At 38.9% G+C, this 15,969-nt stretch overlaps 1 protein-coding gene across 1 annotated transcript; it reads right to left on the bottom strand.

The window, feature by feature from the left end:
* Positions 1-15,144, bottom strand: LOC109067495 (ankyrin repeat domain-containing protein 55-like). The gene is made up of 11 exons (XM_042764574.1): positions 14,609-15,144; positions 13,548-13,670; positions 11,579-11,709; positions 11,294-11,403; positions 10,750-10,810; positions 7,918-8,046; positions 6,955-7,139; positions 6,570-6,737; positions 2,135-2,772; positions 1,031-1,120; positions 1-552 (listed from the first exon to the last, which is right to left on the bottom strand). The coding sequence occupies exons 1-11, from the start codon at positions 14,643-14,645 to the stop codon at positions 284-286; spliced, it is 1,941 nt and encodes a 646-aa protein (XP_042620508.1). The 5' UTR covers positions 14,646-15,144; the 3' UTR covers positions 1-283.
* Positions 15,145-15,969: the final 825 nt, after the last annotated feature.

The raw sequence follows: 15,969 nt of genomic DNA, 5'->3' as shown, positions 1-15,969 counted from the left end.
TTTTAAAAGTATCAAATTAAGATTTTATTATTATGCTGATTATATTTCTGACTAGATTCCATTCTTTAACAGTTTTCTTTATTAATATTAACAGTAAACAATAAGCTTACAGATTGTGTAAATGTTACAGTTCAAATTTAAACCATGTGCATACCATAGAAAAAGATCATAATTGTAAAACTGTATGAAAAACAGCCTTGTTAAGACTCAAAGTTTCTATCAAACAGGCATCCTCATGATCTGAATGAAAAGCTGAACAGTATTACAGTTTTAAATTTGTCTCTTATTTTAGGCAATCGGTTTCTCCTGTCAGAGTGACTCTGGGATGGGATGGGCTGCGTTTTCTCTGCGGAGGAATGGCAGGAAGAACTTGAATGTTTCGTAAAGGTTCTCCAGTCAGTGGCGTCGGGAAGGAGCCGAGCGACTGGCTTTGGGGAATGCCGGCTCGGTGCAGTTTGGACGCATATGGAGGTGGAAGTACAGCCAGACCTGCTCCTAAAGAGGATTTGGACTTCTTCACTCCCTGTGAGACCTGGTCAGGTGGTAAGGAAACTGTGGACCACATGAAAGATGTGAACAATGCTCATGTTTAGAAAAAGTTCCAGTTTGGAGTGTATCATATTTGATTCTAATATATTATTTTATCATACAGGAACAGTGTGTTGTAACACATTTTGTTTCAACTTCAATCATTTTTCCCCCATTTTAATTATAAACAAAGCAAAACAGCAAATATGGAACAATCACATTCAACAAAGGATTACTACTTTCTTTCTCATTTGTGACAAATGCAGCCCTAAAACATATGCGATTTTGTGCAATCTTTGTGAATCTAACTGAAGTACATTAGAAAGCCTTTTTAAAAAGCCGAAGCTGAAAAACTTGTGGATGTTATCAGATTTAACCTGCTATTTCAGATGATAGCAGTTCTAGCATTTAAAATTGCCCTGTTTAATAAATCTGGCCCTAATAATCTAGCACAGAGTTTTATGGAGCATTAAAAATATGAGGATATAAGGATAAAACTTACATCTGTGTGTGCAGTGGTCACGGATGGGAGCAAGACTGTTTCGTGTGAGAGCAGATTCTCTGACCCTCAGAGGTAAAAGATGATTATGAGCTGCTCAGAGAAGACGACACAAAATTATACATTTTACAAGTAAACATTTCACAGAGTAATTCACTGATATATATCTGGATGATTCTACAATTAGGGACACTTGATTATTTAAAATCTTGAAAAATGAAACATGAAATTATGATACTATTGAAACAAATAATGTTTCATATGTTAACACTTGCAACTGTTGTAATAATCTTTTGATGTGGCTTATAGAATTGCACTCATTTCACATACCAAAACACAAAAAAGTACTTGATTACACTTTGACCTGCAGTGTGTTATTCCTTTTTACACTTCATATGCTTTAATTATACCATACTTCATCATTACAGAGGTGTATGTTAATTGGGTTACCCTTTATTTTAAGGTGTCCTTGTTACAGTATAATTATACATTTAAGTACTGACTAATATTAATTAACTACATGTACGTACTATATGGTTAGGGTTAGGATTAGGGTTGCTTGCATGTAATTATGCATGAATAATTGTTATTATAATAGTAAGCACATGTAACAAGTGTAACAAGGACACCTTAAAATAAAGTGTTATCAGTAATTGCAAATATATTTAAATACATACATTTTAGTTGGTCACAAATGGATGTCAGTATATTCGGCAGTAAATTTTAACCATGTTCAAAGACAACAGAAGTAATTCTTAAATTATACATATAAAGATGTACTTAAGTCACATTTAAGTGGGTCACAAAAAGTTTAGCTAATTGCATTTTATATAAATTCAAGCTATGATACATTTTCATTTAACTGTAGCTAATTAAGTGTCAGAAAACATTACATTACACTTAAGCCCAAATTAGTGAAATTCTGCCTAAAAACTAGGCAAAAGTAACAGATGTGGTAAACAGTACAGAACCATTTGCCATTAAAATAATTGTAAAGTCTTTTAAAACTTAGATGATTGCTTAAGTAAGTAAAGAGACTAAAATAACCCTAGGAGTCAAACATGTTCACCTAAATGAAGAATCACCTATCAGTCCTGAGTATCTCACCTTGGTCATTTCTCTGTATGTATGGCGTGTGATTTGAGCACAGCACATCTAAAGGGCTTGAGGATCCATGCAGCAGCTTGTCAAGCAGCCGTTCAGATGGAGTTGAGATCCATGCCTTGTGAGTCAGTATCTGACTGGATCCGGCAGCTTTTTGGTCCTTACTTTTGCCATCAAACAGGTCATGCTCGCTCTTGCTCTTCTGCGACCTGTGCGCTAAATGTCCTGCCACATGAGCTCCGCTGGTCCTGTGGGCCAAAGTCTGAGAGTTTACCAGCAGGGACTTCCCTAGAGTGATAGGAGGAAGACTCTGTGTGCGTATGGGTGGGAGACTTTGGAGGTCCTTGCTGGATGTGTCCTCACCGAGGTGGACTTTCTCAGACTCATTATTTCGTTTTCTGACAGTAGAGCTGTTTTCGCTCTCATCTCTGGGTTCAGTAACACATTCAAACATAGTGATGATGTCGTCCACCTCAGACGTCTCTTCTTTGAGCTGACATTCTTGACTCAAGTCTGTCTGCTGAGAAGGATGCAGTTCTTTCTTCTTCTTGCTGAAGATGTGGTTCAGCATGCGAAATTTCCCCTCCTTGCGTAAGGAAGAGTCACTGTTTTGAGCATGCAGTGGCCTGTTCGATTCAGACCTGTGAAAAGTAATGCCATCTTTAGTTCTGAAAAATACTTTACGTGAATCTTCCAGCATTTTACATCTATACATTTTATATCATCCTTCTGCTCAAAATACCTGGAGAAGGGGGACTTGTCATACACTCAAAACATTACATATGTTAAAATATCAATTTAAGTTACCGATACTTCATGTGTCCAAACAAGTAAAAATAATAATAATAATAACAACATAGTATTAAAAAAAAAAAAACTGTATTTAAAAATGAGGAAAAGCAAAATGTGTGTTGACAAATTCAGTAAAAACAGACGTCATAGGGCAGAATGTATAAAAAGAACACTATGTAAACATATTAGTTTGAAATGTATTTAAAAACTACATGCATGGGCATTATTTTAATGCTATGTTTTATTTCCTATACCCATTGAGATGGTTTACTGGAGACTCACACGAACCAGATCATTTGAATCAGTGAGTTGTTTACTGGAGACTCACACGAACCAGATCATTTGAATCAGTGAGTTGTTTACTGGAGACTCACACGAACCAGATCATTTGAATCAGTGAGTTGTTTACTGAAGACTCACACGAACCAGATCATTTTGAATCAGTGAGTTGTTTACTGGAGACTCACACGAACCAGATCATTTGAATCAGTGAGTTGTTTACTGGAGACTCACACGAACCAGATCATTTGAATCAGTGAGTTGTTTACTGAAGACTCACACGAACCAGATCATTTGAATCAGTGAGTTGTTTACTGGAGACTCACACGAACCAGATCATTTGAATCAGTGAGTTGTTTACTGAAGACTCACACGAACCAGATCATATGAATCAGTGAGTTCATGAATCAGACACCGCTATCACATCTCGAAGTGGGAGGGGATTTCTCCAGTTAGCTGATTCGGGCTGGGAGGGGAATTTTATTGATGCTTCATGAGCTAAGGAAAGGGGGCTTATTTTATCATCTGCCTTCAAGATCTTGCAGTGGGTAAGGTAATTCATGAAACTGCACCTCTGCAATGGTTACTATCTTGTCTGGATCAGAGAGGGCAAAGTGTGAGAAGTTTTCCCTCAGAACCCAGAACCCAATCAGTACTGCTGACGAGGACCATCATTTCAGTGGAGAGTATCAGCATGGTTTCTCTACCCCTCACCTAACTTCCAGCTTTGGCTCTGTCCCTACTACTGGGGATCTGCCTTCTGCTCATTTTCAGTAATCAGATTTTTTTTCTCCATTTTTCTTGTGGGTCCACAGATTATTGTTTACAAATGGTGTTTGTGTGATGGTCTGGGGATGTTTTGCTAACAATTTTTTGCTGAAATTCCTTAACAGCAGTGTGTAACTCTACTACAGGCGGCATTTGGATGCAGTTATTACTGCTAATGGTGGAAGCCAGTTATTGACTCTAAGGGGGTGTTGGTTCCTTATAAACTTTGCAACAGTTTCTTTGCTTCGACTAGAATTAGAAATTACAGTCAGGTTGCTTCCTTCCAATGGTCTTCTTCTGCCTAGTCTGCCTTTGAGACCCTTAAGGCCCGCTTTACTTTGGCTCTTGTCTTGAGGATGACTAACCCTTGAAGGCAATTCATTGTGGAGGTGGATGTGTCGGATGTGGGAGTTGGGTCAGTTGTTTTCCAGACGTCTCTGGAGGATGGTAAGGTGCACCGATGCGCCTGCTTCTCCCAACACCTGTACCCCAGGGAGTGGTCCAGATGGCTATGGCTGAGTAGGGCCACTGGTTAGAGGGCTTTATGTTGTCTTATCGTCTGGGCTTCTGTTTTGTGTCATGTCTTCTTTCTCTGTGTTTCTCTAGTCTAGTCTAGTCTAGTCCAGTCAAGTTTGAGTTGTGCTTTGTTATGTCTAGTGTCTAGTCCCCTCTTTGTACTCTTTTTGAGCTTACTAAAGCAGCTTCGGTAGATCCTCATGTTGCCCTGCAATTAAAAGATCTTGATCTCACATTAAAGAAGCAGGAGCATGAGACACAGCTGCTTTGTCTGAGAGCTCTTGAAATCAAAGCAGATTGTGACATTAAGTTGCTTAAGCTTGAGTTAGAAGTGCAAACTCTAAGTAGTTGACCGATACCTACACCTCGTTCTAGACCGCCTTCCTCTAGTGATAGCTTTGTGTCTAAATCTGAATTTGATGTTGGTATGTCAAATTACTGTAATACCGGCATTTCACAAATCAGAAGTAGACTCTTATTTTATCACTTTCGAGCATGGTGGTGCAAAGTTGAATTGGCCGAAAGACATTCCGGAGACGTATCGTGTTCAAACCAAGCCAAGCCCAGCCAGTAGTATGCGATTCACCTGATCTCTCTGAAATGTTTCCTCTAGCTTTTCCAGCATGTGCTGTTACGCAGTCCCAGTCAAGAAACATTCAAGATGTTGTTGATCTCTCTGATTCTTTCCTGACTGTGCAACATAAACCAGTTGAGTGCAAGTTATATGTTGAGAATAAAATTGTGCCTGAGCATGACTCCCAGCTCCCAGCTGAACTTCCTTAGGCGCCGCAGCATAAATGGCTGGCCACTGCTCCGGGTGTGTGTTCACGGTGTGTGTGTGTGTGTTTACTGCTGTGTGTGTGCACTTTGGACGGTTAAATGCAGGGCACAAATTCTGACTATGGGTCACCATAATTGGCTGTATGTCACATCACTTTTTCACTTTTTAGTGGGTAAGGAACATTCGGCTGCTGCCCAGAAGTTGGACCCTACACTTGCGAACATCATCAGTACTGCAGTTGACAGTTGCAAACTCTTAATGGCAAGGATGGGATGCTTTTAGGAAAGTCGTGGCCTAATGGTTAGAGAGTTGGACTTGTAACCCAAAGGATGCGAGTTCGAGTCTCTGGCCGGCAGGAATTGTAGATGGGGGGAGTAAATGTACAGCGCTCTCTCCCACCTTCAATATCACGACTGAGGTGCCCTTGAGCAGGGCACCGAACCCCAGCTGCTCCCCATGTCCCGCAGCAAAAAATGGCTGTCCACTGCTCCGCGTGTGTGTGTGAGAGTTTGGATGGGATAAATGCAGAGCACTAATTCCAAGTATGGGTCACCATACCAAGTTAGACCTTTTTTGTTTGTTATTTTGGCCTGGTCCCCTCCTGAAGGTTTATTGCTCCCCTCTTTGTACTCCTTTTGAACTTGCCAAAAAAATCATCTTCTTGGGTATTACAAAAATCTGTGTGATTTTTGTGGAGTGCTGGGACAGAAAAGAAGAGCCCCAGAATGCCTATGAAGAGGTTTTTCATGAATTCCCTTGTTACCACCTCCCTGACCTTAGACTAGGGAGGCATGCAACAAATGCCCCTATCACCATCTGGCCTGTTTTTGGTCTGTTCTACCTGCTTACGATGCCCTGCAGTCCTCTCAACATGACACTTGCCTGGTCATTTGGAGAGGTTGTCTTCAATGGACCGTTGTCCTGGCTCTTAACCCTTGGTTGATTTCTAGACTCCCATTCTTTCCACACCACCCAGCTTTCAGCTTTTATTCTGCCCCATTACTGTTGATCTGCCTTCTGTGCTCATTGGTCCAACTTTTGTCTAACAAACTGTTGTTTTTCTCCGTTTTTCTTTTGGGTCCACAGATCATTCTTAACAAGTAATGGTTGTGTGATGTTCTGGGGATGTTTTGCTAAAAATATTTTGCCGAAATTCCTCCACAGTGCTGTGAAACTCTACTACAGGAGGAATTTGGTTGCTTTTATCACTGCTAATGTGGGATAGCCTGACTCTGAGGGGATATACCTCACAAAAGTGCCAACTTCAGTACAGTTTTCGATTTTCAACAAACAACAACAAACCTGTTTTCAGTGGAGAGGAGTTTGATGCAGGCAGTATGACCGCAGTACATGGCGTATGTGAGTGGCGTATTCTCATTAATATCTCGAGGGTTGGGCTCCACTCCCAGCTCCAACAATACCTGCACACAGTCATCTTTCCCTGCTGCAGCGGCCCAATGAAGAGGGGTCCTGACAGAAAAACAGAGAGTATGATGTATAATAAGAAACAAACATGAACACACACAGTTAGTAATGCATACAGTGTGAGTAAAATAATGTCTGTTGTGCACTGTTGCTAAGTTTTGTCCCAGTTGACCCTCTGGCAAACAAAATAATGATTAGCACTGCACATTCTGAAAAGCTAATGTGATTCCCCACTCAAATATCACACAACATGTTACTGTACCGTTCATCCACATCTAAAGCTTGCAGGTTTGTCTCAGGAACATGAGACAGTTCATAGAGGATGTCGCTGAAGCCCGCAGCGGCGGCAATGTGAACGCAGGTCTTCCCGTTCTCATCATCGTAATTGATCACAGAGGAGCCCAGATGATGGTCAAGAATGAGAGAACACATTAACCGGCTGCCGCTCTGCCAAAGAGATGAAAACAATGAGACATATAAATAAATAACCCATTTGCAATGTACATATAAACCATCTTTCACAATTAACTTTTTTAAAGACATAAATTGTATTACTTGATGAAACATGACAATCTACCTGACAAAAACCTGTAATGTAAACATAGATGTAAATAGATTATTTCTAAAAACAGGGTAAGAAATAGTACACTAAATGATGAAAGTATAATTACTTAATTTATATACTTAATAAATACAAGTACCCTTACTGTAATAGGCCAAGATAACATGTAAGCGTGGGTGGGAATAGGTGTCTAAATTCATGTGGACGTCTGTGGAGCTTTCACAGCACATAACACACAACAGTAAATGTGTCTTGACCCATCTGTTACAGTAAATTTACTTTAATTGTGGTTCAAATTAAGTCAAGCTACTCCAGAAAAGCTAAGGACCATTTTGTATGACTGCTTACTGTACATATGACCATTGTCCAAGGCAATATACTGGTGATACTCATGTATTGTATTACTCTCTGTGATCTCTCTCTTCTCAGACCAACACATATTATAGAACAGCTCATTGGTGCTTTACAGTAGAGACTATAGCAAAGATGAGCTGTTGGTAGATGGATCGGTAGTCCTCGGTTAGAAAAAGGTGTGACTTTTTAATTGAACAGAGTCATCACAGAAGTGTACTTGTAAAAAAAAAAAATGCTGTACAATATGTTGTATGTAAGAAAACTGAAGTAGCACTTTAGAATTATGTATTTGTTTATGACTTCTTGTACCTGCACAGCCCAGTGAAGAGCTGTTTTGAAGTCTTTGTCCACAAGCGTGGGGTCGGCTCCTTTCTGCAGCAGGGCCTGCACATGCTCAGGTCGGTTATGGAAAGAAGCCCAGTGAAGAGCTGTCATTCCCTGCCAATTACAACCAGTGCGTTACACAGCTGCACCCTACCAAGTATTTATAACTGTTACTAGGGTTGCAAAATTCCAGGAATTTTTGAAGTAAGACACTTAATTACATGGGAATTAACAGGAATTCATGGGAATAAACTAGAAATTTACAAAATTGCAGGTTAGTCTGTATCAGGTGAATGTTGGTTTGTATAATTGGTTATGTTGAATAGTTTTATTGGTTAAGTGAACTGGATTTAATGTGAATTTCTACCCTGCGCATTCCTCAGTCAGTTGCACAGATAATTTCTTGACCGCTTGATCCTATTCCATCTCATCTCCTTCAAGCCATTTCTCCTGCAGTTGTACCTGCACTCACTCACATCATTAACACATCCCTTCATACAGGTGTTTTCCCCTCATCATTTAGACAGGCTCGTATAACTCCGCTACTTAAGAAACCCACCCTCAACCCATCTCTTTTAGAGAACTACAGACTAGTTTCCCTTCTTCCTTTCATTGCAAAAACACTTGAACGAGCTGTATTCAACCAAGTCTCTACCTTTCTCACACAGAACAACCTCCTTGACAGCAACCAATCTGGCTTCAGAAGTGGACATTCAACTGAGACTGCCTTGCTCTCAGTTGTTGAAGCCCTAAGACTGGCAAGAGCGGAATCCAAATCTTCAATACTTATCTTGCTTGATCTATCTGCTGCTTTTGACACGGTTAACCACCAGATCCTCCTGTCAACCCTACTGACAAAGGGCATCTCAGGAACTGCACTCCAGTGGTTTGAGTCTTACCTATCAGATAGGTCCTTCAAAGTATCTTGGAGAGGTGCCTCAGGGCTCAGTTCTTGGACCACTTCTCTTCTCTGTCTACATGGCATCACTAGGTTCTGTCATTCAGAAACGGCTTTTCATACCATTGCTATGCTGATGACACTCAACTCTACCTCTCATTCCATCCTGATGATCTGACGGTAGCTGCTCACATCTCATCTTGTCTAACAGACATTTCTTGCTGGATGAAGGACCATCACCTTCAACTCAACCTTGCCAAGACAGAACTGCTTGTGGTTCCAGCAAACCCATAGTTTCATCACAATTTCACCATCAATTTAGGCACATCAACCATAACTCCTTCAAAAACAGTTATGATTGATGATCAGCTAACTTTCTCAGACCACATTGCTAAAACTGTCCGGTCCTGCAGATTTGCTTTATTCAACATTAAGAAGATCAGGCCCTTTCTTTCAGAACATGCTGCACAACTACTTGTTCAAGCTCTTGTTCTGTCCAGGCTGGACTATTGCAATGCTCTCTTGGCAGGTCTTCCAGCCAGTTCTATCAAACCTTTACAATTAGTCCAGAAAGTGGCAGCAAGATGAATTTTTAATGAGCCGAAAAGAATACACGTCACACCTCTATTTATCAATTTGCACTGGCTACCAATAGCTGCTGGCATAAAATTCAAGGCATTGATGTTTGCATACAAAACCACCACTGGCTCTGCACCCCTTTACCTAAATTCATTACTTCATTACTTATGCGCCCCCTAGAAGCTTGCGTTCTGCAAGTGAACGTCGCTTGATTGTGCCATCCCAAAGAAGCACAAAGTCACTTTTACGGACTTTTAAATTAAATGTTCCCTCCTGGTGGAATGACCTCCCCAACTCAATCCGAGCAGCTGAGTCCTTAGCCATCTTCAAGAATGGGCTTAAAACACATCTCTTCCATCTTTATTTGACCCTCTAACTTTTGCACTCACTATTCTAATTCTATTTTTTTTTTTTAAATCTAACTACCTTTCTAATCTTTTTGTATTCTATCTATTTTCTTTTCATTTATTATACAATTATAAAAAAGACCTCTAACACTAGCTTGCTCTATTATTTTTCTATTCTTTCTGTTTTCTTTTTATTTATTATATTATTTAAAAGCCCTTGCTACGTATACTGCGTTTAGGCTAACTGAGACTTGTTATAGCACTTATATATCATTTCTCTTTTGTTGTTTTTGATTGCTTCCATTGTCCTCATTTGTAAGTCGCTTTGGATAAAAGCGTCTGCTAAATGACTAAATGTAAATGTAAATGTAATTTCTAGAATCTACAGCAGGACTGTTGAAGCCACATTACCGCATTTGAGCCCAAAGATTTCATTCAGTCAAGTAATTTTAGATGATATTACTAGGAGTTATTAAAGTTTAATTAGCAAACACTAAATCAAAATGTGTCTATACAGTAGCCAGTAGCCTAAATCAGATATGCTAAATGTAAACTAGCTAACACCATTTCACTAACAATTAAGAGGCTATCATGATGCTAGCTAGCTCAACTGTGAAGCTGTTTCATCTGCTAGCCAGTTTTCTGTTACCATACAACAGATAAGTTCTACTCACAAATTAATCAAAGACAAAAAAGTTTTTTTTTTTCTTTTTTTTTTTGTTTGTTTGTTTGTATGTATGTTTTTTTTTGAAAAAAAAATTTATTTTTATTTTTGTTTGTGTTTGATTTTGTTTGTATTGATTCAAATTTCTTTTGAATTAACTTTAATTATCATTAATTCATCTTATTTCCAAAATTCCCAAACTTTTTCCAAAATTCCACAATTTTGAAACCACAATATCCATGACAGCTACATGTGCACTTTCAATACTTTTAAGTGCACTTTTCTTTCTAAGGGGTTCTCAAAGCTGAAACTCATCTGCACTGACTCACCTCATTGTCTTGATGATTGATTTCACACAGTGTTGACTGCTGTAGCAGCACAGCCATGAGCCTTAAACAAACAAAACATCATTACTCTATGAACACTGCATACACTCTTTTATTTCCATAACATGAAACAGATAATCAACGGGGACAAAATAATGTATGTGTACAAAATAAGGGGGATTGATGAATTCTTCCCCTTTTTTCTGAATAATGTGCACTGATGAATCGAGGAATGTGCATTGGGAAAGTAAATAGGGTTGGGTTTTGTATTCATGTTGACTGTAACAACATACAGTATCTAACTATTTTATGTTGACCCAACAACACTTTTTAGGAAGCATCTCTGAAATCTGTTTCCTAATTATCATCTTGTCAAATGTAAGTGTTCTGCCAAATGGACATTGAGAAGCAGCAAGCTCCAATGAATCGTATCTATCTGTTGCCGTTCACACAGCTTGATGCACAGGAAAATGCTACTGCAGTACTCACTACTTTTTGCTTCATTAACTTATTTGTGAAAACAAATTCTATTTATCTTCCTCATTACCTGAAGTCAGTTTCAGCAGTAGCAGCATGAATTGGCAAGCGTCCGTTCTTATCGGGAATGTTCTGTTTTGCACCGTTGCGAAGCAAACACACACAGCCTTCAAGCCAGCCCTGCAGAGGATAAAACCATCAGACCAAACTTCAGGACAAGTCATTCAAAAACCTAAACAAGCAGTTAATTCAGTCAAACCTAGGAAGGTCACTGCAACTTCGTACATGATGCATGGTTCCTACAGAATATTTAAAGGAACGCAGCTCATCAGTGATCCTCAGAGAGTTTCTTTACCAGGTATGTCGCTAGAGAGAGGGACGTCCGTCCACAGGCATCTTGTGTATTGATAGAGGCTCCCATCTTCAGCAGCAGTTTGACTGTATCCACCTGCCTCCCAGACACAGCATGCATCAGCGGTGTGGAGCCTGTCATCAAGACATCCGCAGTCAGAAACACTTAACAGAAGCTCTCGTTCAAATTCTAGCTGTTTATGATGGTAGCTAATTTCTTTTTCAGATTTGCTGAATGTGTGTTTTGCATGACAGTGATTATAGGTACTTTTTTAAACACCTGTTCTTTAGCTTGCTTGCCCATGCAAAACTAGAGGTTTGGAGGGCTAGAGTTGTGCATGGCTGCCGGGCCTTGCAAAGTGACTGCTTGGCACAGCAAAATATCCCACCCTTAATCAGATTTTGGTTTCTAAATATTGCTCCAATGTAAAGCACATCTCTTCTCAACATGCTGCATAATTTGATGTATTACTTATGTGAATATCATATACAAGTTATGCATGAAATATCACAGCCTTGTGAAAAAGAAGCAGATTTTAGCATGCATGAACTGTATATGTTTTCATAGACTGAGATGCATATTAATTCCAATTAAATGAAAATGTATAATAGTTTTTTTTTTACATTAAATGCAGCTGAATTTTACAGTGCTTTCTGATCCACTTGAGTAGCATCTTTACATCTTTATATATACAAGGACATATGTGCTTTTATAACTCTGTTAAACTCTTTAAAAAATGGTTAAAATGTACAGGCATTTATGTAAATCTTTAATATACACTCTTAAAAATAAAGGTGCTTCACGATGCCATAAAATAAACTTTTTGTCTAAATGGTTCCATAAAGAACCTTAAACATTTGAAGAACCTTTCTGTTTCACGAAAGGTTCTTTGTGGTGAAAGAAGGTTCTTCAGATTACAAAAAATGTAAGAATGAGATGGTTCTTAAAGAACCTTTGACTGAATGGTTCTTTGTGGAACCAAAAAGGGTTCTTCTATGGCATCGCTTGAAGAACCCTTTGAAGCACCTTTATTTTTAAGAGTGTACTCGAAACTTGTGTGTCATGTTTTTTTTTACATTGATATTGTATTTTTAATGTTTGTTGAAAATTATTGCAATTTAGTACATTACAGATGTGTTAATTTTAAGTGTAATATTGAATAACAGTTAAACTTATAATCAATTTCTTTACATATTTTAGTATGTTAGCTTTAGTATGTTAGTCAACACATCAAAATAAGTACTTCTTTAAAGCATGACAATTTATTATTAAAACAATGATTTAAAATGTACTTTAAAGGAATAGTTGACCCCTAAAAAAGAAAATTTGCCCATCAAAATTGAACATTTTCTCGTCCTCAGAACATCCAAGATAGATGAGTTTGTTTCGTCATCAGATTTGGAGAAATGTAGCATTGCATTAATGTCTCACCAGTGGATCCTCTGCAGTGAATGGGTGCCGTCAGAATGAGAGTCCAAACATCTGATACATCTTAAAGTTAAAAACACCTTAATTATGGATTGGACTCTTCCAAACACACAGCTTTTTCTCTTCTCAAGACATTAACTGATAGACTGGAGTGGTGTGGATAACTTGTGGATTATTGTGATGTTTTTATCAGCTGTTTGGACTCTCAGTGGACTCTCACGGCACCCATTCACTGCAGAGGATCCACCGGTGAGACACTGATGTAATGCTACATTTCTCCAAATCTGTTCATTTAAAATAACAATCTCATTTTGGAAAGTGTACTTAAGTATCTTAAGAAGTAAAGTGATGAAAATGTACTCTCTTTAAGTACAATTAATAATTAATATTATATATAATCTGCAAGTACAGATACCTTTTACATGCACTTTGTAGTTTATCTGAAGTACACATTCACTACAGTTAAGCACAAATCTTTTTCACAAAGATAAAACCAGTGAGTTTCATGTAGAGTCTAAAAGTGCAGTAAGTTGTGAAAGAGCACCTTCACTGTCACAGCACTCGAGGATGGACGGGTCCTCACGTATCGTGGCCGTCAGCGTGTTCACATCTCCGTTTGCTGCTGCCTGGTACACCACATTCAGATCAACCTCCTCAGCAGCTTCTGAGAGGAAATTAATCAAAAGGATCGATCAGTAACATCTGCTGGGTGTAAACTAAGGCATTTTTGCTTGATCATTTGATATGTCAGATTTTCGAAGAATAAAGGCAAGCGGTCAGTGTCATAAGAGTCTTTAGGTCTTGCTTATCATCGACTTGTCATCTTCAGATTAATCAATAACCGTCATTCTTTCAAGGCATACTAATAGTTTGAAATGAAGATGTGATTCCTCATAAATCAACAGAAGTTCTCTTGGTTCGCCAGTGTTTCTCCTAGATGAGAATGTTTCTGAAAAAGATCCTGTCTCCTTTTAGAGATCTCAGTCAAAATCTCATGAGAGGTCTGCATTTAAAAGTTAGAAATCTCAAATTGAACTCCAAAATGTCTCATTTTTTGAGCAATAAAAGCTCAAAATCATCTGAGCTTTTAGTCTTCAATACTCTTAGCCTACTTGATGTCAACAAATGGATCCTTTGAATTAATTAACTGATAAGGAGATAGGAAAACAAAGTTGATGAGATTAATTATGCTACTGAGAGATCCTTGTGGCTTGAGCCACCACTGAGAAATCAAATATTCCTTTGGGCTTATATATGTTGTCTATAGGGTGTGTGGGGGGTGTATTGCACTCAGAACAACACAGAAGATCCGCTGACAGAGCTGCCATCACAGACTATAACAGAAAACCCCCGAAATTATCACGAAACATTGTGATTGTGACCCACACTCCATGTGATACAAATCATCGCAGCCATAGCCAATAGCACTCTTCATTCTGGTGGGTTACTGAAACACAAACAGATGGCAACCCTCACATCACGCAAGCAAATGATGCGCTACGGCAAAGCCCGCTGATAAGCATTACCATGGCAACAGTGTTAGCGGTTTTTTTTTTTTTTTGTTTTTTTTTTTTTTTTTTTTTTTTTTGTGTGTGTGTGTGTGTGTGTGCTGCTCAAACACAGATGAAGAGTTGAACTCCATAACAGATCAGATGCAGTCTTCAGAGAAATCCCTCTGGTGCGCGTGACATGACGTCCTCTCCGCTCCGACTCAGACTGCTCGCATGGGGAATAATGAGAGAAAGGGAGCGCGACAGACACGGGGAAGCAGAGAGAGAAACGCGGCTGGGACCGGAGAGGCAGGTGTCGCAGACGCGTGAGCATCAGTTCCTGGAGGCGGCTGGAGGAGGATGCTCTGTTTGATTGCGCGTGATGTGATGGGAGACACACTGAGCATGTGCAGAAGCCGCACTTCTCAGCCTGGTGACAGCACAGCACTGTTGTACGGCCTATGTTCACAACACTGAACGCTGAAGAGCTGCTGGACGCAGTGTGTGTGTGTGTGTGTGTGTGCGCGCGCGTGCACAGACCTCCGAAGGGGCAGGGGACTCGTGGCGTCACAAGGGCACAATCGCGGTCCCCCTCGGTATAAATTGCGATCCGGAGCACCTAAATCGGACCGAAAGGGCACTTTAGCGTCTGCGATTAATGGGGCAGGGGCAATTTTTACACTATTCTATTCTATTCTGTTCTATTCTATTCTATTCTATTCTATTCTATTCTACATTCCCTTATTTTGTCTTATCCTCATTTTTTCATTCTTCTATAGCCTACTATTCTATTCCTATATATTCTATTATTATGTCCTATCACAATTTTTACATTCTTTTATTTTGTTCTATTCTATTCTAAATTCTTTTATTTTATGTCTTCATCCTATTTTTACATTCTTTCTTTTTTCTCTGTTGTCTTATTTTTTACATTCTTCTATTCTGTTTTGTTCTTGTCTGCTCCCATTCTAATTTCTACATTCTATTCTATTATATTCTATTCTACATTCCCTTATTGTTTCTTATCTTAATTTTTGCATTGTTTTGTTCTGTTCTATTCTATTATGTCCCATCACAATTTATACATTATTCTATTCTAGTTTATTCCACATTCTTTTTATGTCTTATCCTAATTTTTTACATTCTTCTTTTCTGTTGTTATCCTCTATATTCTTCCATTTTGTCTTATAGTTTTTTAAAATTCTTCTGTTCTGTTCAATTCTGTTCTATTCTACATTCTTTTATTATATGTCTCATCCTAATTTTTACATTCTTCTTTTCGGTTGTGTTCTATATTCTTTCATTATGTCCTGTCATTGTCAGGATCCTGCCCTGACAGTCTTGTCTGTCCTGTCTTTGTTTAATGTGTCTCTGTTTATATTGTGCCTGAGCACATGGTTGTGTCTTTGTTTATGTTGGCCGTGTGCTCTTGTCCTGCCTCCTCGTTTTCAATCACCACGCCCCCTTGTTTAATCC

Source organism: Cyprinus carpio, chromosome A10, assembly GCF_018340385.1.
Source record: "Cyprinus carpio isolate SPL01 chromosome A10, ASM1834038v1, whole genome shotgun sequence".
Classification (NCBI taxonomy): Eukaryota; Metazoa; Chordata; class Actinopteri; order Cypriniformes; family Cyprinidae; genus Cyprinus; species Cyprinus carpio.
Note: the sequence above shows the minus strand (reverse complement) of the source record. Positions and strands in the feature narration are given on the sequence as shown.